The 23045-nt window shown below is 43.5% G+C and overlaps 1 protein-coding gene across 1 annotated transcript; it reads left to right on the forward strand.

The window, feature by feature from the left end:
- Positions 1-8049: 8049 nt before the first annotated feature.
- LOC144492365 (glutamine amidotransferase-like class 1 domain-containing protein 3, mitochondrial) lies at positions 8050-14655 on the forward strand. Its single transcript, XM_078210365.1, has 4 exons — positions 8050-8468; positions 8721-8892; positions 10835-11036; positions 14170-14655. The coding sequence occupies exons 1-4, from the start codon at positions 8358-8360 to the stop codon at positions 14360-14362; spliced, it is 678 nt and encodes a 225-aa protein (XP_078066491.1). The 5' UTR covers positions 8050-8357; the 3' UTR covers positions 14363-14655.
- The last annotated feature ends 8390 nt before the right edge of the window (positions 14656-23045 follow it).

Below are 23045 nucleotides of genomic sequence, written 5' to 3' on the forward strand. Positions count from 1 at the left end.
CATAAAACCTTAAGACATAGGAGCAGAATTAGGCCACTTGGCCCTTTGAATCTGCTCCACCATTCAATCATGGTTGATATTTTTCTCATCCCCATTCTCCTGCCTTTTTCCCATAATCCCTGATCCCCTTATTAATCAAGAACCTATCTACCTCTGTCTTAAAGACACTCAATGACCTGGCCTCCACAGCCTACTGCGGCAAAGAGTTCCACAGATTCACCACTCCCTGGCTGAATAAATTCCTCCTCATCTCTGTTTTAAAAGATCGTCCCTTTAGCCTGAGGTTGTGTCCTCTGGTTCTAGTTTTTCCTACTAGTGGAAACATCCTCTCCACGTCCACTCTCTGTATCCTGCAGACCAGTTGACCTTGCAGACCTCGCAGTATCCTGTAAGTTTCAATAAGATCCCCCCTCATCCTTCTAAACTCCAACAAGTATAGAGCCAGAGTCCTCAACTGTTCCTCATATGACAAGCTCTTTATTCCAGGGATCATTCTTGTGAACCTCCTCTGGACCCTTTCTAAGCATCTCCACATCATGGCCCTTTCCAAGGCCAGCACATCCTTCTTTAGATACGGGGCCCAAAACTGCTCACAGTACTCTAAATGGGGTCTGACCAGAGTCTCATACAGCCTCAGAAGTACATCCCTGCTCTTGTATTCTAGCCCTCTCGACATGAATGCTGACATTGCATTTGCCTTCCTAACTGCCGACTGAACCTGCACGTTAACCTTAAGAGAATCTTGAACAATGACTCCCAACTCCCTTTGAGTTTCTGATCTCCTAAGCATTTTCCCATTTAGAAAATAGTCTATGCCTCCATTTCTCCCTTCAAAGTGCATAACATCAGACTTTTCCACATTGTATTCCATCTGCCACTTCTTTGCCCACTCTCCTAACCTGTCCAAGTCCTTCTGCAGTCCCCCTGCTTCCTCAATACTACCTGTCCCTCTACATATCTTTGTATCATCTGCAAACTTAGCAACAGTGCCTTCAGTTCCTTCTTCCAAATCGTTAATGTATATTGTGATCCCAGCACTGACCCCTGAGGCACATCACTAGTCACCAGCTGCCATCCTGAAAAATACCCCTTTGTCCCCAATCTCTGCCTTCTGCCAGTCAGCCAATCCTCTACCCATGCCAGGGTCTTATCTGAATTAATCAGATTCAGTCAACGTGGATTTGTTGAAGGCAAGTCATGTTTGACAAATAATGCATTTTTTTTAAGAAGTGACTGATGAGAGGTAAAGAGAATGCAGTAGAGCTATTTGTATTTTTTTAAATTATATTTGATCTGTTCTACCAGAAGAGACTTGTTAGAAAAAAATCCAGGCACATGGCATAAGAGGAAATCTAGCAGCATGTGTAGAAATGTGTGCTTATAAGTAGGCAATAAATATTTGTAAAGGTGTGGCTCGGAATAGAGAACAATTGGAAATTGTGTACCCAGGGGCAATTGCTGGGACCTCTTCAGTTCTCCGGTGACTTGGACTCTCATTGAGGAATTGCAATTGCGAAGCTTGTTGACAACACACAAAAAGGAGCTTTAGTAATTATGAAGTGAAAAAACTTCAGAAAAATATAGACACTTCAGTAGAATAGGCAGACAGGTGAAAGAAGCAATTTAATATTCTCGAGTGCAGAGTGATACATTTTGGAAGGAAAACAAGGAAATTAAATAAGCTGAACAAAAGAACATTGAAGTGTGAGAATAAATAAAGACAATGATGTATTCATCATTTCCTGAAAGCATAACGACAGGCAACAGCAACTTATATTTATGTAGTGCCTTTCATGTCAGTAAACAACCCAAAGCACTTTACAGAAGCATTATCGAACAATGTTTGACACCAAGCCATATAAGGGAAAACCATTGAGTTTGTTCAGAAGGTAGATTTTAAGGAGTGTCTTAAAGGAGGAAAGAGGGGTAGCAAGGGAGAGGTGTTCGAACAAGGAATTTTGGAGTTTGGGCCTTGGCAGCTGAAAGCAGTCATCAGCTGTGGAATGATTAAAATCGAGGACACTTGAGAGGCCAGAATTGGAGGACTGCAGATACCTTGTAGGGTTGGAGGAGAGTTTAGAGATAGGAAGGAGTGAGGCCATGGAGGGATTTGAAAAAAAAAAGTTAATTTTAAAACTGAGGCCTAAGCGGACACACTGGTAAGGGATAAATAAGACTTGCTGCAAATCAGGGCATGAATAATTAATCCCTTGGCATCTGCTTTGGTTAATATTAACCAATGCCGTGCAGCCAAAGGTGCAAACATTAGGACCTTATTGGCCTGCATGACTCACAAATAGCATCTGGTGCATTTAACTTGGAAGTCATTAGAGTAGATAGCTCACACAATTCTTAAGTATTCTTAATCTCTGGCTTCTTTGAACACTTTAGTCACACTTTTCCATCACGAAATTTAGATTTAACTAGTTTTAAGTTTCAGACTTTGATCTATTGAAGTAATGATAAATATAACAATTACTCATGCTGCAAAATATATCCAAGACCTCGATACTGCTCTAAAATCTGGGCAAATATCCCGAGATCTCTATTGCATTGATAAGCTGGAGACACAAAATACTTGACACCTAATGGGCAATTTCTTTAACAACCAATTTCTTTCTGAGTCACCTTTACTCTTTTCGATTTCATCAATCACTGTCCAGTGTTACATGCAATCATACTCAGTGGTCTTTAGAACATTTTGTTCTGATTTCTGCTGGATATGTATCCCATACGCTTTTTCTCTTGCTTGCGTCATTACATTGTAGAAAGGAAGACACATTCCACTCTCTGACTCATTTGTTCCCAAGCACTCAATATACATTGAGAAATATACATTGTGATCAAACTGAAGAGTAAAATGTCCTGAAAATAATTACTTAAAATCACACCACTCCATATCAGTTTACCTGATAGAAAGTCAGCAAGCACGGTGGCACAGTGACTAGCACTGCTGCCTCATAACGCCAGGGACCTGGGTTCAATTCCTGGCTTACGTCACTGTCTGTGCACGTTCTCCCTGTGTCTGCATGAGTTTCCTCCCACAGTCTGGTTCGGTGAATTGACCTGAACAGGTGCCAGAGTGTGACAACTAGGAGATTTTCACAGTAGCTTCATTGCAGTGTTAATGTAAGTCTACTTGTGACTAATAAATAAACTTTATTAATTTTGTTTCTCTCTTCTCTGACTTCCTGAGTATTTCCGACATTTTATGTTTTTATTTGTTTTTAAAAAGATGTCTTGCTATTTTTCATAAGTAACACTGTCACGCATATGGGCTATATTTTAGACTTATTAATCAAATCTTAACTATTTACTTGCTGCAGGTTTCATAATAGGCAAAGAAAAATATCAATAAAATAAAATGCACATAGTAACTAAGTAGATGTAAGGGGCCTATAAATTTTAAAGTTTAAGTTTAAAGTTTATTTATTTGTGTCACAAGTAGGCTTACATTAACACTGCAGTGAAGTTTCTGTGAAAATCCTCTCAGAGAGAATTTAGCTACACTCAGAGAGAATTTAGCATGGCCAATGTACTTAATCAGTACGTCTTTCGGACTCTGTGAGGAAACCGGATCACCCGGAGGAAACCCATGCAGATACAGGGAGAACGTGCAGACTCTGCATAGACAGTGATCCAAGCCAGGAATTGAACCCGGTCCCTGGTGCTGTGAGGTAGCAGTGTTAACCTCATGTCCATCTCTCATACAAGTAAAAAAGAGGATGCATGTTGATGTCATTTTACATTATGGCTTTACAACATTGTAAACAGAAAAGATTAGAATTGCTGTTGGTGCAGACTCGATGGGACAAATGGCCTCCTCCTGCACCATAGGGATTCTATGATTGTACAATTTTGCAAACATTTCCTCATAATGAAGACTCAAGCCCTTATTCCAGAACTTAAGCACAGAATGAATCCTGAAACTTCGATGCAATGCTATAGGAGTATTACGTTGTTGGAGATGTCACCTTTTTGAAGAATTGTTAAACAAAGACCCCTTTGTCTGTTCAAATGACATAAGAGCAAAGAATTCCCCAGCATTTATCTCTCAATCATCAGTATTCATAGAATCATAGAATCATAGAAACCCTACAGTGCAGAAGGAGGCCATTCGGCCCATCGAGTCTGCACCGACCACAATCCCACCCAGGCCCTACCCCTTTGAAGTAGATTAGCTTAGGGGTTTAAATACCCCTAAATACCCCTATTGAAGTAGATTAACCTACTATTGTAGTTTGTGGTGCTTACCTGTACACAAATGTGTTTCTGACATAACAAAGTTAACTGTGCTTCAAAAATAATTCATTGTTTATGAAGCTTTGAATGTTCTGAGGATTTTAAGGACGCAAATACTCAATTTATTTATTTAATCCAAGTCATGGCACTCACTGATTTAAATACGCAACAGTAAGGGATACACTTCAAAAGTTATTACTTGGCTATAAAGCATCTGGTGACCTGTTGGGTCTGTGAGCTCTTCTTTCCTTGGAAAGTGCTTCTTAGCTTTCTAGCTAATAAAGAGGAACCTAAGATATACACACAAACATAATTACCTCTACTTCATTGGTAATCCCATAATTACAGCTGCCAAGTAAATGATTTGATTTGATTTAGAGTCATAGAATCATAGAGGTTTACAGCATGGAAACAGGCCCTTCGGCCCAACTTGTCCATGCCACCCCTTTTTTTAAACCCCTAAGCTAATCCTAATTGTCCGCATTTCACCCATATCCCTCTATACCCATCTTACCCATGTAACTGTCTAAATGCTTTTTAAAAAACAAAATTGTACCCGCCTCTACTACTATCTCTGGCAGCTTGTTCCAGATATTCACCACCCTCTGTGTGAAAAAACTGCTCCTCTAGACACTTTTGTATCTCTCCCCTCTCCCCTTAAACCTATGCCCTCTAGTTTTAGACTCCCCTACCTTTGGGAAAAGATATTGACTATCAAGCTGATCTGTGCCCCTCATTATTTTATAGACCTCTATGAGATCACCGCTCAGCCTTCTACGCTCCAGAGAAAAAAGTCCCAGTCTATCCAGCCTCTCCTTATAACTCAAACTTGATTTGATTTATTATTGTCACATAAAGTTAAAGTTTATTTATTAGACACAAGTAAGGCTTACATTAACACTGCAATGAAGTTATTGTGAAATTCCCCTAGTCGCCAGCCTGTTCGGGTCAATGCACCTAACCAGCACGTCTTTCAGAATGTGGGAGGAAACCGGAGCACCCGGAGGAAACCCACGCAGGCACGGGGAGAACATGCAAACTCCACACAGACAGTGACCCAAACCAGGAATCAAACCTGGGTCCCTGGTGCTGTGAGGCAGCAGTGCTAACCACTGTGCCGCCCTGTATGTATTGGGATACAGTGAAAAGTATTGTTTCTTGCACGCTATACAGACAAAACACACCATTCATAGAGTACATAAGGGAGAAGGAAAGGACAGGATGCAGAATATAATGTTGCAGTTGCAGCTATAGGTAGGGTGAAGAGGAATATCAGCTTAATATATGACCATTCAAAAGTCTGATGACAGGAGTCAAAGGATGGGAGGCTGGTTTGCATGATGGACCGGGCTACGTTTACAACCCTCTGTAGTGGACTTGCCAAATTTCCTCAGCCTTCTGAGAAAGCAGAATCAGAGGCATTCTTAACTATAGCATCGGCATGGAGGGACTAGGACAGGTTGTTGGTGATCTCGACAGCTAGAAACTTGAAGCTCTTGACCATCTCCATGTCATCACTGTTGATGTAGACAGGTGCACATCCTCCACAACGTTTCCTGAAGTCGATGATTAGCTCCTTTGTTCTACTGACATTGAGGGAGAGATTATTGTTGTGGTACCATTTCATCAGATTCTCTATCTCCTTCCTGTACTCCGTCTCATCATTGGCTGAGATCCAACCCACTACAGTGGTGTCATCAGCAAACTTGAAAATGGAGTTTGAGTGGAATTTGGCCACGCAGTCATAAGTGTATAAAGTGTATAGTAAGGGGCTGAGGGCACAGTCTTCCGGGGCACCGGTGTTGAGGATAATCATGGAGGGGGTGTCGTTGCCTATCCTTATTGATGGCACTCTGTGGGTTAGGAAGTTAGGATCCAATCACAGAGCAAGGAGCAGAGCCCTAGGCCATGGAGTTTGGAGATGAGTTTTATTGGAATAATGGTATTGAAGGCTGAGCTGTCATAATTAAATGGGAGTCTAACATAAGTGTCCTTGTTATCCAGGTATTCTAGGGTTGAGTGTAGGGCCAAGGAGATGATGTCTGCTGTGGACCTTTTGCGGCACTAGGCAAACTGTAATGGATCCAGGCAATCTGGGAGACTGGAGTTGATGTGTGCAGTGACTAACCTTTCGAAACATTTCATAATGATGGATGTCGGAGCCATCTGTAAAGTCATTGTAAAGGCGCTGCGTAACTAAACCCTGTGGATAGAACAGTCCAAGCTTAATTTCTCTTTATTCTGAGTTAAAGAATAAAGCAGATCCGAATTGGAATGTCATTATGGATGATGGAATTAGCTTTAGCATCCCTAACTGGGGAGAAAAAATTGGTCAATGACCTCAAATGAACAAGTGATGGTGGATTTGGATTAGATTTGATCTTGGCTAGAAGATGGTTAATGGCACTCAATGTTGAGTGTCACAATGGTCACTTGGGTGACTTACTGGAGGGTGAGAGATGCACAGTAACGGTCAACACTTTCAGAGGAGAAGGGAGATAGGGAAATATATAATGGGAAAAATAAAAAATATGTAATTTGCATTCTAACTTTGCATTTTGAATGCTGCAACTATGTGTTGGTCCTGAAGGGCATGAATATAATGGAAAGGGTGCTGAGCGAGGGTGCTGCTTCACCCTGGCTGTTAATGAGCTTCTTGCAAATTGGTGGAGGTTAGCATGGGGGTGGGGTGGTAGTGATGAGGGGGGGTGGGAGGAAGTAAACCACCAAATTACTGATATATCATTGTAGATGGTGGACATCATTTAGGAAGTCAGTTGCTTGCTGCATAATTCCCAGTCTTCGATCTACTCTTGTAGCTGGCTGGTCCAGTTAGGTTTCTAGCCAATGGTAATTGCCATAATGTTGATGTGATTGCAATGTCATTGCATGTCAGGGGGAGGGAGTTAGATTCTCCAATGCTGCATATGTTCATTGCCTGCCATTGCCATTATTGTCATTTATTAGCCTAAGCCTGAATGTTGTCAAAGTCTTTTTGAATGTGGGAACACCTGCCTCATTATCTGAGACAATACGAATGGGACTGAACCATGCAATCATCAGCAAACATTCCCACTATTGATGAGGGAGTTGAAGATGCTTGGACCTATTGGACCTCCTCCAGTGATGTCCTACCTTCCTTTATGCTAGGTATTACTTCAGTCAGTGCAGGATTTTCCTTTCTGAGTGCCATTGACTCAACTTTACTAGGATCCCTTGATATCATACTCAGCTTTGATGTCTAGGGCAGTCACTCTCTGGAATTTAGCTCTTTTCTGTAATGAGGTGTGTTGCCCAGTTGCCCTCGCGAAACCAAACTGAGCAGGTTGTTCTTGTGTTATGTGTTAATTCATAGCGCTGTCAGTGATACCTTGCATTGTTTTGCTGCCAATTGAGAGTAGACGGAAGGGTCAGATTAGACTTATTCTGCTTTTTGTGGACAAGTGATACCTGGGCAATTTTCTATAGTGTCCGGTAGATGCTGGTGTAGTGGAACAGCTTGCCTAGGGGTGCAATTAATTCTGAAGCTATATCAATAAACTAGCTGAGTTGATTTCATCAAGAGAGAAACTCTTACCACAACTTCTATTTTCTGTCGATTGGATCCATTGGGGAATTGACACCAACAAGCTGCTGCAGTCATTATATTCAGCATGACAAAGCACTTTTGCTTAAACATATAAGTGATCCAAAGCAAACGGGAATTAGGATATTTCCTTTTCAGCCACCTTTTTCGTAAGGCACCCAGGCGAAATCTTTATTTACAAGATTTTGCCTTATGATTGCCACATTTTTGGCTCGATAATTATGCAAATATTATTCAATGAATGCTCTTCAAGGTCAAACCGATTAACAACTGCCTTAGTCCGCCTATCTAAAGTTTCGAAAGTGACCAAATGCACGCAGCACCCTGGAAAATTCCCAAATTGTCTCCATCAGGAAGTTGGAAGTAAATGAATAATTAACAATGCCAGGGGCACAGTTGCTACGATGCTGCCCGAGTTGGGTACCGCCCTCTTGCTGACTATATAAAGTGGTGACAAAAGGGGAAGAGAGTGCTCGCTGAGGCTCAGTTTATACAGAGGCCTGCTGTTACTGTCCTGTCTGCTCTGACCATGGGGAAGAAGCGTGTGGCCATCATCCTCTCCGGCTGCGGGGTCTACGATGGCAGTGAGCTACACGAGTCCTCGGCAGCGATGGTTCATCTGAGCCGAGCTGGCGCCGAGGTACAGCCGCTTTTCAGCTTATCCCGGAGCAGGCCAGCCACCTCTTCTCCCCTGGGAACCCAAACTTGTCCCTCTTAACTTTGCTTCTTCATTTACATTCGGTTCACATTCCATTTCTATCCCAGTGTCATTTTGTAAACGTTTTTTGTCTACTTCCTTGTTGCAATTTTCATTCCCCCCCCCCCCCCCCCTTCCTGTTCCTGCCGCTTTGATACAGTCAACGTTCTCGATGTTCCTTTCACTTCTCTCCAGGTACAACTCTATGCCCCCAATGTGGACCAGATGCATGTTGTAAACCATATGACCGGCCAACCAACCGAGGAGGTGCGCAATGTGCTGGTGGAGAGCAGCCGGATCGCCAGGGGTAACATCAAGGATCTGAGCCAGTTCAGTATTAATGACACGGACGCGCTCATCATTCCAGGTAAGCGTACTGATCTGTCCTCTCTCTCCGCTCGATCACTTAAAACCAAAACAGAATGGACTACTCGACGATCGTGGAAGATCGCAGCAACATTTGATTTGATTTATTATTGTCACATGTATTAACATTCAGTGAAAAGTATTGTTTCTTGCGCCCAAAGCATACAGTTCATAGAGAAGGAAAGGAGAGAGGGAAACGAGAGAGTGCAGTATGTAGTGTTACAGTCATAGCCAGAGTGTAGAGAAAGATCAACTTAATGCAAGCTCAGTCCATTCAAAAGTCTGGCAGCAGCAGGGAAGAAGCTGTTGGAGTCAGTTGGTACGTGACCTCAGACTTTGGTATCTTTTTCCGACCGAAGAAGGTGGAAGAGAGAGTGTCCCCGGTGCGTAGGGTACTTAATTATGCTGGCTGCTTTGCCGTGGCAGCAGGAACTGTAGACAGTCAATGAAAGTTGATTATATATTTGTGCACAATTTTGAGGTGTTGAAAATATCAATGTATTGTTTAATACTACTTTGCAACATAATTGTACATTTTGAAATGCCCTGTAATTGGAGTGTACTGTTCCCTGAAACTTGAGATCATCTGTGTGGTATCAGGTTTCCATGCATAGGGCAGCTGTGCTTATTAAAAAAAACAGTTCATTCTCAGCCAATTCAATACGGCTGCTGAAACTCTTGTTTTTCCAATTCATTGGGGATGTTTCATGTTTCCAGTTTACGGTAACATAACAGTGGGCCGATTCAAAATGGTTACTGTATAGTATCTGTGATGCTGTACTTGTACAGCCATTTTAGAAAATGGTTCTGAAAAATAGATGTGCAAAGTTCTACTTGTATAAACAGCACGTTGGCAGACACTTGCAAGCCTTGTCTGAGAGATCTGGATCTGGGAGAACTGAGCAGAGAAATGGGGGTGACTGGATTGCCGCATGGAAATCTGGCATGGATTTGATGGGCTCAATGACCACCTTCTACATCATAAATGGCTCTATGGGCAGAATTTTGAATGGATCAGATTCCTCCTGCCTGCCCAAGCCCAGGTACAATTTCACGTTTGGGTTGACAGGGCCTTGAGCAGGTAACTTGCCCATTCACATGTTAAGGCCCTTAAAGTTGCCACTTAACGGGCTTATTTCGCCCAGCCTCAATTTTTAGGCTGATTAGGGTGGGAAAGTGACATTTACATGTTTCCCCATCTTGAGCGGGAAGTGGAGGGGGGGTATGCCCCATTCTGAAGGCCCCCTCCGAGTCATCCTTACCCAGTCTGGCCTACGTGAGCCACAGTAATGTGGTTGACTCTCAACTGCCCTCTGAACAGGGGCAACTAGGGATGGGCAATAAATGCTGGCCAACCAGCGACGTCCATGTCCCACGAATGAATAAACAAAAGCTCTCGGGATGGTGAGCGTCAATCATTCGCCATCCTTAAAATTCTACACTCTGGTTGGAATCTTGTGAAGTTGATGGGATCAAGGACCCTGGAGGTTGAGGTCCTGCCTGACAAAAGCTTTCAGCCAATTTGAGGCTGGTAATTCTTCTGTACTCAGCTGTGCCAACAGTGAGGTGGTGACTGTGGCTATGCCAACTGAGGCCTCAGATCAAGGAGGGAGCCAGGCACAAGTGAGTGGCGGCAGAAAGGGGTCACAGGAGGAGGGGGAAGGGAGGGTGGTCAGCAGCAAGGGCAGTGCATAGTTCTCGGGTGGGTGGGGGGACTGTTCCTAATGCCAAGTCCTTCAATTCGACACTGAGCATCTTTGAAGGGCCCTAATCACCTCCCCACCCCGTGGATGTCTGCGAGCAAACACGCCGTAAGATCCCACTGGCATGAATGGCAGCAAGATTTCAGTGACTGATTTAAGCAAATTTCCTTTGGAACCTGTGGCAATTATTTTTATAGCAATGAAACCTCAATCAAATCTCCATCTCTCTTCTCTGTTCAGGTGGTTTTGGAGTTGCTAAGAATCTGAGCAACTGGGCAGTGAAAGGGAAGGACTTCACGGTGGAGGCATCAGTGGAATCCACTGTAAAGAAATTTCATGCTACAAAGAAACCCATTGGCCTGTGCTGCATCTCTCCAGTGTTGGCGGCTAAACTCATTCCTGGGTGTGAATTAACTATGGGTTATGATACAGAATGTGAAAAGTAAGTATACAAATTTAAATAACTTTGCCAAGAATTTAGATATGCATTTTTGTAACACCTAAAGTAATAAATGCAATAACACCAAAAGCTTTCATCAACACTGATGGTTGTCTATTCTCATATTCATCACAATTAGCACTGGATAAAACATGCATCACTGTAACAGAACAATAAAGAAGCTGAAGGAGGCAGCTGCTCTGGAAAAAGAGTGACCTCTGAGGCATCACATTTGAATCTACTCAAAACTCTGGCCTGCTCACTAAAGGAGTTACATTTGTTGGTTGTTGTTCTTGTTAGTCCTTGTTTTTCTCTGCTCCTCTTGTCTCAGACTTGATGTTGATTTGGTCAATCTCCTTTTCTTTATCTCTAACAAGTATGCGCCTGTTGGGTACAGCATTTTCTTCTGTGTTATATTTAACCCAGTTGATTCCACTGTTAAGAGCTTTATCTCCCCTGCTTAATGAATTGCTTACTACTTTCCTTGCTTCGTACGTTCAAGGTTTTTAATCGTGCCAGTTTGTTTAATAAGCTGAATTTCTGTATCAACACCCATAACAATTTGACCCAGTGGACTAGCATGCTGATGTGTCACAGGATTGTAGGATGTTTATTTACCTGATGATACCTTGCCCTGTTGCTCGCTCACAGGGCCTTGGGGGTGGGGGGAGGGGAACAAAGTGAAAGTGAGGGGGGGGGGGGGAAGGGAAAAAGAGAACAAGTCAATCTGGAACTTTCCTTTTAAACTAATTAAAGGCTTGGGAACAGGATGCCTTATTTGGAGAAGAGCAAGTGGCACTAGAGAAGCAAAAGCTTAAAATACAACAAAATAATATATTGCTCATTGTAATTTGACTTTGAGAGGCCACATGACACCAGGTTATAGTCCAACAGGTTTATTTGAAGTCACAAGCTTTCGGAGCACTGTTCCTTCATCAGGTGAAGTTGATCTTGCATCAGGTACTTAAGAGTGCAGATGGGAGAGTTAGGGTTGCAGCGTTGTACCTCTACCTCTGCCGCCTGCTCCATTTAAGCACATTGCAAAATGTGGGATCGCTGAATTAACCTCTTAATCTCTGACCTCTTTCATTTGAATGCTACAGATACTGAACTACACCAACCAGCAGAGAGTACCTCCCAGATCAATCAAGTCTGATGCACAAACACTTTTATGCTTACCTTTCATATGTTTAGCTGTTTTCTGGGGTGAAAGAATCTCAATCCCATACAAATAGCTCCAATTGTGGTACTATTCATATAAAGCTCGTGAATAGTGAATATTACATACACTTTGCAACACTTTTTTTCTTCAAAACAACATTGAGTTGGGGTGGGGGCAGCTGGTGGAATTCAATGATATCACTTGGCTTTGGGTTGAAAGGTACAAAGAGGTGCATTATGAAACATTTGGAGAAAAGATGGAAGGTCAAAATGGGTTTCAAATTGGGTAAAGGGATAGTAAGTAGATTATTTAATTTGGGTTACAATTACAGAACAGTTCATAAGAATAACAGTAAATGAAGACAGTTTTTAAAAAAAATCAGTCTACCAAGTATGGGCTTAAAGTTTAATTCTTGTAAAGTTGGGTATTTGCTTGATTATCTTTTAGTTAGTTAGGGAGAAGTCCTAATCTTTACTTTCTCTTATGATTTCTGATGGTTCATTAGTTTCTTGGGAGATGGTCTGGGTGGGGCTCATGAAGGGGAAATTATATACGATCTGGATGGGTTTGCTCCCATAGTCCAAAAGACATGCTGGTTAGGTGCATTGGCCATGCTAAATTCTCCCTCAGTGTGCACGAACAGGCACCAGAGTATGGCAACTAAGGGATTTTCACAGTAACTTCATTGCAGTGTTAATGTAAGCCTACTTGTGACACTAATAAATGAACTTTAAACTAGATAGAATGGGCTTCATGGTACATATAGGCTTGTCACAAATTTTCAATGTGTGCAAAAATGCATTTACATTATTCCTTCCTGTGCAGCTGTTTCATTACTCAAGCCACTGGTATATCAAGTGCTTGTTGATATGCCATTTTATGGTATATCATTTTACCTCTAACATTTTATGTGCATTTACCATTCGATACTCCTGTTACCTCTTCAAGATTCCCATTGTTTACTGCAGTCCCCAGGCCTTTTAGGTGACTCCCTTGTTGAAATCTTTTTCCTTGCTGCGTCACTTAGTTTTTGCAATCAGTGTCACATTATGATCCCATGTTCTGGTTTTTCTACAAAGGGGTAAATCTATTCTAAAACTTTAAAAACAGCCACTCTTTAAATGAGTGAATTACTTTATTGTATCTTTATCCAAACATTTATTGTTTTCAGATCAGGTGAAATAGTACATAGTGATCTTAACATCTTGGGCAGGATTTTCTGGCTGCGCTCGTCCCAAGGCCAGAAAATTCCACCCAAGATTAACAGACCTTTGTATGGTCTGCCCGCCCCTGCCTGCTACAACACTCGTGGGGGGGGGCAGGATGAGAAAATTCTGCCCCTTATCTCTTCCAATTTCACCCTGACATCCTGCATTATATCACACTTGTTGGAATCAGCCTTTTGTTCTGCAAAATCCAATACTAAAGACAGCAATCATATTTTACTGAAAGTCCACATGGCCCTTTTCCATACTGTGCTGTGTACTCACCATCAGGGATCTCTATTCTGGAATTCTGTATGAAATATAAATAGCGATGAACGAGTTGCTACATTCCATTTGAACAGTAAGTGTCAGGTTCAAGGACAATAGCATTATCACTGTGCATTTAATGCTGAAAATTCTGCTGCAAGAGTACATTTGTTTGAAATATTTATCCTGTGTTTACTAATATTTATAATAGTTGCATAGGTTAAATAGAATATGGTAGCCTTTGCATTTTCAGAATTAATACAGTAATGAACTCATTCCAGTTCATGTAGTTGTTAATCACTCCAGGGAATGTGGGTTTGAAATTTGGTGCTAGTGTTGTAGCCTTGTCTGAGTTATAATTCCTGATTTCTTGCTTGGTGTACAGGCTTCTTGAATTGTATCCTATCTTATCATTTTATTAGGTATTTTTCCTGACATTGTGATTCCTCTGTTTTTCATGAGCTCAGTTTGCCATTCTGATGTTTTGCACTTATTTCTCTAGGTGGCCCTTTGCAAAAACAGCCCAGGCCATGGCAGATCTAGGTTGCAAACATGTCAACAAGCATGTGAATGAAACACATATCGATAAGCAAAATAAATTGGTGACGACCAGTGCCTTCATGTGCAATGCTCCCATTCATGAGGTTTTTGACGGAGTTGGGGAAATGGTGAAAGAAGTCTTGAAGATGGCATAAATCTTCATTCAACTGATGGAATTAAAAGTGCATCTCATGGAATTTTTGAGGAGTGGAAAACTCTTCAATTTATTCAGTTTACTAGAATGTGTATTTGTTGGTACACCACTTCAGACATGACTTGTTTTGAAGGAATATTTTAATCCTTGTGTTGTGAAAGCTCTAATTTAACAGGTTAAAGGAATGTTCTGAAATATTATCTTGTTACATTCTTTTTATTGTCTAAAGTCAAACTACAAATTTAAAGGTGTCTACAAAATAAATTATTAAAGTATTGCCACATAATATTTCTCAAATTTTGTGAGTTGAATTTTCAATTCCATTTTTATTCAAGGAGTATGGGACAGAATCCCATCTTTACTTATCTTTCAATCAGCCTCCAACTTCTGAGACATTTTCTGCTCAAAGCTAACTGAAACAACCAAAACCTGGATAGTGATGTGCTGCAAAATTTGGATGCTGTGAGACAAGGCAATTCATTCCCCTATTTTCATTTGGCTGTTGGTGACCTCACTTATACAGCAGTAGATGGCAAAGTGTGAGATTTTGGGGATGTCCCCTGCTCTAGACTGGAAGGAGCCTGATATCAAGAAAGTCACTAACATTGCCATCCTTGCCCTGCTCTGAGCCCACAGGTCTGCCTCAAGATGTGGCAGATTTCAGTGAGCACCACCTTATGCATACACTGTTGGGTTAAGTTGGGAGAAATGCTCCCTGAAGGGCACTGCTACAAAAGGGAGATTACTATAGAAAGAGAGAAAAATACATTGCCTTCTGTCTTTCCAGAGAGAGTAAGAAGTTTAACAACACCAGGTTAAAGTCCAACAGGTTTATTTGGTAGCAAAAGCCACACAAGCTTTCGGAGCTCTAAGCCCCTTCTTCAGGTGAGTGGGAATTCTGTTCACAAACAGAGCATATAAAGACACAGACTCAATTTACATGAATAATGGTTGGAATGCGAATACTTACAACTAATCAAGTCTTTAAGAAACAAAACAATGTGAGTGGAGAGAGCATCAAGACAGGCCAAAAAGATGTGTATTGTCTCCAGACAAGACAGCCAGTGAAACTCTGCAGGTCCACGCAACTGTGGGGGCATGGTACATTGGGGAAACTATGCAGACGCTGCGACAACGGATGAATGAACACCGCTCGACAATCACCAGGCAAGACTGTTCTCTTCCTGTTGGGGAGCACTTCAGCGGTCACGGGCATTCGGCCTCTGATATTCGGGTAAGCGTTCTCCAAGGCGGCCTTCGCGACACACGACAGCGCAGAGTCGCTGAGCAGAAACTGATAGCCAAGTTCCGCACACATGAGGATGGCCTCAACCGGGATATTGGGTTCATGTCACACTATTTGTAACCCCCACCAGTTGCGTGGACCTGCAGAGTTTCACTGGCTGTCTTGTCTGGAGACAATACGCATCTTTTTAGCCTGTCTTGATGCTCTCTCCACTCACCTTGTTTTGTTTCTTAAAGACTTGATTAGTTGTAAGTATTCGCATTCCAACCATTATTCATGTAAATTGAGTCTGTGTCTTTATATGCTCTGTTGGTGAACAGAATTCCCACTCACCTGAAGAAGGATCTTAGAGCTCCGAAAGCTTGTGTGGCTTTTGCTACCAAATAAACCTGTTGGACTTCAACCTGGTGTTGTTAAACTTCTTACTGTGTTTACCCCAGTCCAACGCCGGCATCTCCACATCATGATTTCCAGAGAGAAGCAGGTGGAATGTGAACATGACTTTGCCAGGATCATGGGCTTCCACACATTACAGGGCACCATTGACTGCACATGTGTTGCTTTGCGGAAATTGCCTTTAACTTCAGAAATTTTCAGCAACTGCTCAGGTTTCTATTATGTATGCCCCTATGAACTAAGAGTACATAAAGAATCACGAGGTACGCTTAAATACTGGGAGCTCTTTATTAAGGTGTGCACTCATTCACAGTCAAGTCTAAGACTGCCAAACAGGATCCCACACTGGGAGGAGCTAATTGCCCAGGGGTCATCTTAAAGTGCCATTCCATAGATCATACCCCAACACACAATATATATACATACATGACACTCCTTCCCTCCCCCCACCCCCTCCCCCCCCCACCCAACTCCAAAAGTACCCAATGGAAAACCTATATATACAAACAAGGAAGAGCATATTTACAGATAATGACTACTATTTATACAGCATTGCAAACTACCACAGTCCCCAAACATAAAGTCTCTTCTGACAACTCACATGGACATAATGGACCCTATTTTACCATTTTGATTCCAAGTGCTGGGTGGACTTGAAACTGGGAGTGTTTCAGATCCCACTTTTAGACCCGTTCTCCGGCATCCCCATAAACACTCTGCCTGCAAAAATATCAGCGATTTCCAATCGCGCTGCACAAGCCCCTGCCTAAAATCCTGCAGCTCCGATCGGCCACTCCAACTGCGCAGACGCAGAAAAAAAACCTGGTAGAATGCGGCCCCTCTGCCACATTCCTCCCGGGCCGGATAATGCCTCCCCCCTGGCCCCCATAGGCATGGCCCCGCCCCCACAGACATGGCCCCGCCCCCACAGACATGGCCCCACCCCCACAGACATTACTGACCCCTTTATCCCCCACCCCTCTCTGCCACCCAGACCGATCGCGGGCCCTCCCCCCTTCCTCCCGCTGATCTCAAGCAGAGTGGCAGTTCATCCCCCCTTCCCCCCATTGATCTCAGACAGAGTGGCAGCGGACCCCACCTCCCCCCCCCTCCTCCAACGATCTCAAGCAGAGAGTCGTCGTACCCACCTCCCCTCACCCCCCGGCCACTGATCTCAAGCAGAGAGCTGCCGGATGCTCGGCACTTACCTCCTCACTAACTGGAGCGCCTGTAGAGCATGTCTGTTTTGTGCCGATTCTGGATGGGTGAACGCAACGGTTAAGGCCCCATTTCGGGCGCAGTCCTGATCACAGCCATTTTTGGGCCTTGGCTGCCCTTGGTGCACCTGTTTCAGCACCTTTCCTCTTAATGATGGGGGAATGATAACTCCCATGTCCCATACTAAACATCCATCCAATAAGGACAACTCCCATCTTTGGGACATCTATGGCTGCAACTCCAGTTATTTTCCAGTACTTGACGTCCCTCTCAGGACAAGGTCCACTGCTTGGCTCAGGATTGGATTAGTCCAGGTGGCATTCTGCATCTGGTTAGCAGTTACCGAAACTTTATCTTCCTGTGTGAAGTACATAACCTTCAGATTCCAGCTGGGAGCATCTTTATCCCCAGGCAAAGGGAGCCTTGACAGAGCATCCGCATTGCTGCATCTCTCTGACTGATGGTACCAGATCTCGTATGAGTGTGCTGACAGCACCAATGCCCACCTTTTCAAACAAGCTGCCACCATGGACAGTATCCCATTGTACGGTCCTAAGATAGAAATCAACGGCCTATGGTCTATTAAACTTCTTCACACCAAAGACAATGACAAAGCCTTCTTTTTCTCAGCTTTCGTCAATGATCTAGACGTGAATACTATGGGTCTTTCCATTCTGTTTAGACAGGAGACAGGACAGCCCCAATCCCATAGGGTGAGGCGCGGCATGCAAGCCATTGTGGTAACTTTGGATTGAAGTGAACTAGCTCTCCCGATCTTTTCAAATCCTGTTTTACCACCAAGTAGGCCTCCCTACATTATTTTGTCCACTTCCACGGCTGCCCTTTCCCCAGCAACCAGTGCATTGGGTTCAACATGGTCACCAGATCCAGAACGAACTTGCCAGAGTAATTAACAACTCCCCAAAACAACCTCATTTGGGACACATTCGCCGGAATTTTACCATCCTGCCTGCCACGGGAACCAGAGTGGGCAAGGGGTGGAACATGGAAAGGTCCGTTGACCTCGGGTGGGGTTTTACGGATTTGGGACGAGTGGGGCCGTAAAATCCTGCCATTGCCTGGTCTTGGGGCTTTCAAAATGGCCTCTATCTTCTTGGACGCCTTGTGTAACCCATTGCCATCAATTACATGATCCATGTATTCAATAGAGTCCTTGAAGAACTCACATTTCCCTCTCTTGACTTGTTGGCTGAGCTCCCTTACGTTTTTAAGATATTCTCCAAGTTCTTCAAATGCCCCTCCTCTGTCGAACCCGTGACCAGGATATCATCCAGGTAACACTGGACTCCTGTCAATCCACTCAAGATTTGGTCCATAGCCCTCTGGAACAGAGCTGGAACTGATGTGATGCCAAAGGGAAGCTGCTAATAATGGAGCAGACTATTGTTAGCGGCAGTTGTGATTCCTTTACTACTTCCATCTGGAGATAGGCCTGCGATAGGTCAACCTTGGAGAATTCCTTTCTCCCTGCCAGGCCACTAAATAGGTTCTCGATGAGAACAAGCAGGTACTGGTCTAGACACAAGGCTGGGTTTACTGTCACTTTAAAATCCCCACATATTCCGGCTGATCCATCTGATTTTATGGATGGAACAATTGGATTGGCCCATTCAGTGATGTTCACTTGTTCTAATGCCCCCAGACCCACCAGCCATTTCAATTCAGCCTCCACCTTAGACCTAATGGCATATGGTATCGGACGTGCCGTTAAACCCCTTGGTCAATCCTCCGGCTTCAACCTTTAACCTTGACAGCGTCTACCTCTTCCTTATATTTTTCCAACATGTCTTGTAACCTCGTGTTTGAGTCTGTCAGCCTATTTACCATGCCCCAGTTCAACTTCAACTTCTGTAACCAGGAGTGTCTGAATAGTGCAGGGGACTCGCCTTTCACCAAATATAGTGGCAGATGTGTACATTGGTCTCGCAACTGTACCTTCACCAGGACATAACCCTTGAGGGGAATCATTGCTCTGTCTATGTTCATAATGTGATATTTGCAGGCTTTAATGGCAGGGCTTTTAACTTCTCCCGGTGTACTACTTCAGGAATCAAAGGTACTGCCGTCCCCTTGTCCACTTCCATTTTCACGGTTTTCCCTTCCAGTTTAGGGAGAACCCAGAACTGATTGGCTTCACCTTGTATCTATAGAATTTTCAGCCTGAGCTCTTGTTTCTCTGGACTGTCTGCTTCCTCTGCAGACCCGGCAGACTCCTTATCCTCTCCATGGCTGGCAGCATGGACCTTTTTTGCTCATCTCTCTGCATTTAGTTGCACCAGGCAATTTTGAGCTGTGACCACCCGCTTGTACAAAGAACAATACAGCACAGGAACAGGCCCTTCGGCCCTCCAAGCCCGTGCCGCTCCCTGGTCCAAACTAGACCATTCTTTTGTATCCCTCCATTCCCACTCCGTTCATATGGCTGTCTAGATAAGTCTTAAACGTTCCCAGTGTGTCCGCCTCCACTACCCTGCCTGGCAGTGCATTCCAGGCCCCCACCACCCTCTGTGTAAAATATGTCCTTCTGATATCTGTGTTAAACCTCCCCCCCTTCACGTTGAACCTATGACCCCTCGTGAACGTCACCACCGACCTGGGGAAAAGCTTCCCACCGTTCACCCTATCTATGCCTTTCATAATTTTATACACCTCTATTAAGTCTCCCCTCATCCTCCGTCTTTCCAGGGAGAACAACCCCAGTTTACCCAATCTCTCCTCATAACTAAGCCCCTCCATACCAGGCAACATCCTGGTAAACCTCCTCTGTACTCTCTCCAAAGCCTCCACGTCCTTCTGGTAGTGTGGCGACCAGAACTGGACGCAGTATTCCAAATGCGGCCGAACCAACGTTCTATACATCTGCAACATCAGACTCCAACTTTTATACTCTATGCCCCGTCCTATAAAGGCAAGCATGCCATATGCCTTCTTCACCACCTTCTCCACCTGTGACGTCACCTTCAAGGATCTGTGGACTTGCACACCCAGGTCCCTCTGCGTATCTACACCCTTTATGGTTCTGCCATTTATCGTATAGCTCCTCCCTACATTATTTCTACCAAAATGCATCACTTCGCATTTATCAGGATTGAACTCCATCTGCCATTTCTTTGCCCAAATTTCCCTTGTATTTGTGACATTGGGCCTCTCATGTCCAGCAATTCGATTCCTTGTGGCCTATCTTGTCACATCGGCAGCATTCTACCTACAGCACCGAAACCTACGGGGCTTCTGTAACCTTGTATACCTGGGCACTGACACCCAACTGCGCTGCTTCTCTGGCAGCTAATTCCATGGATGTTGTGATCACTAACGTAGACTCAAACTTTAAATTCTTTTCAGCCAATAACCTCCACTGAATGGCTTCATGCTGGAAGTTACAAACCAGCCGGTCCTGTAAAACATCCTGGAGTACTTTCCCAAACTCGCAGTGCTCAGCCATCCTCTTCAGAGTTGTCACTCTGCAATGGGCTCCTTTTCGAGTTGGTTTCATTTGTAGAATGGAAAACGCTCAGCAATCATTAATGGCTTTGGAGCGAAATACATCGCACAATTCCTGGTAAGTCTTTTCACCGGTTTGTCAGGTTGTACCAAACTCTTCAAAACAGTGAAGGTCTTGCCCCCTATGGTGCTCAAGAAGACCGGTGCTACCAGGTTCTCAGCCATGTTATTTACCACCAGATAAGCACTGAAGCATGCTGTGTAAGGTATCCAGGTCCCTGCCTCTTCATTGAAAGGGCCTATGGCACTGAATCTGGCCGCCATTTTGTTTTTCTGCCAGTGGGGAGTTTTCCTGCTAAATGTGTGCAAGCCCAAGGCCTCCTCCCACCATCGCCGACAGCTGCCCATAGCCTGACTCCCCTCAGCGTTCACTTCCTGAGTCCCTTTGGGATCTGCTTCCACACGAATCTAGGCCCAAACTCTTTCTGCCATTGCCAATAACCACCCGCAGCATGAGTCCCCTTGGTGTCCACTTGCTGTGACGTTTTGGCCAACTCCCAGGCAAGTCCTACCTCCCCCTGAATGGACTGTTCAGCCTGAAGTAACATGGTCGGAACACTCCTACCCATTCTTCACGGGGTTGCCATGCTATAGCTCTTTTCCAGCTCTGTTCTTTGAAGTCCTGGGGCGAAGCTCTAACTCCTCCTCCTTCGCAAGAATGGAAAGTCAGCGGAATGAGTGGGCAATGAAGCAATCTCATTGACAGTTATTATGCATGCCTCTCTGGATTAAAAGTGCATAAAGAATCATGAGGTAGGCTTGAATATTTTAATACTGAGAGCTCCTTATTAAGGTGTGCAGTCATTCACATTCAGGCCTAAGACTGCCCAAGAGTCCCACAATGGGGAAGCTGGTTGGCTCTCTGTGTCTGCATGGGTTTTCTCCGGGTGCTCCGGTTTCCTCCTGAAAAACGTGCTGGTTAGGTGCATTGACTATGCTCAATTCTCCCTCAGTGTACCCAAACAGTTGCCGGAGTGTGGCGATGAGGGGGTTTTCATATAACTCCATTGTGGGATTACTGTAAGCCTACTTGTAACACTAACAAATAAACTTATAGAAAATCACCTTGGTAACTATCACTCAACAATTTGGGAGAACCAACAGTTTCTGCATCATATTACCTGCCTGTTCCCTGCATATTTTTCACTACTTCGTAAATCAATCTAAAAACCATTGCAAGTGCTGACTGAGTTGTTAATCAAGTCAAGATTTCTGACATGAATCCTATACTTATTGTTGACAGGTCTGAATTTATATCCCCTATCCTATTGTTAAGTTTGCGGCATTCTAGATTTACCTTTGTAAACTATTCAGCATTTTAATATATCACGACGGGACTGCCTCTAAATGCTGAAGGGTTTTTTATTCTTTCCTTGTATTTCAGTCCACTGGCACTTTGGGTCAGTCTGCCCCACAAAACCTCCTGATTGTATATCAGTGACATAAATATGACACAAAATTCAAGGTGTGACCTCGCTGGAATATTGTTCCCTTTCAGAATGATACTGTTTGACTTTTACATCATGATTTTGCAATAATGGCCTGGATTCTGCAGGGAGCTCTAGAGCTGTGACCTTGAAGTAAAGTATTCTCAAAGATCTAACCTTTCCAGACACCAGCTTAAATCCTCTGCCAAGTAAAATGCATCTCCAGATCCATAGCAACAGTAGCATCAGCAAGCAATGAAGCTGCTGCTTAACATCCTTCACTTTTAATTTAAATTTTAAGATAACTAATAACATGATTTTGATTGCATTGAGTTAGAAGTGAAAATAAAAATGAACAAACCTCTAACATAAATACAAAACTTATACAAAAATGTAGATTTTATCATGAGAGAGAAACTTGATATTCCCGAAATATAACATTGGGCTTCATGGCCAATTAAGTTTAGTGGTAATTAGGAAGTTAGTAGATTGTTAAAAACATAGTTAAACCTCATTCAGCAAGATTTAACTTGTTAAAGGTTCTGACAGCAAAATTAATAGTCTTGATGTGGAAGTTCATGTCAGTTAAATTGAGCACCATTGATTGGAGTCTGTGGCTGGCTGCCTCAACAGCACACCCTCTCGAGAAGAATAAGAACATCAGAAATATGAGTAGGTTATTCAATCCCTCAAGCCCACTCCGTCATTCAATAACTGATGCAGCAAGACCTGGACAATATCCAGGCTTGCGTGACAAGTGGCAAGTAACATTCACACTACACAAGTGCCAAGCAATGATGATCCCCAACAAGAGAGAATCTAGCCATCACCCCTTGACATTCAATAGCATTACCATCACCGAATCCCTCACTAAA

The sequence above is a fragment of the Mustelus asterias genome, chromosome 4, assembly GCF_964213995.1.
Source record: "Mustelus asterias chromosome 4, sMusAst1.hap1.1, whole genome shotgun sequence".
In the NCBI taxonomy this organism is placed as follows: Eukaryota; Metazoa; Chordata; class Chondrichthyes; order Carcharhiniformes; family Triakidae; genus Mustelus; species Mustelus asterias.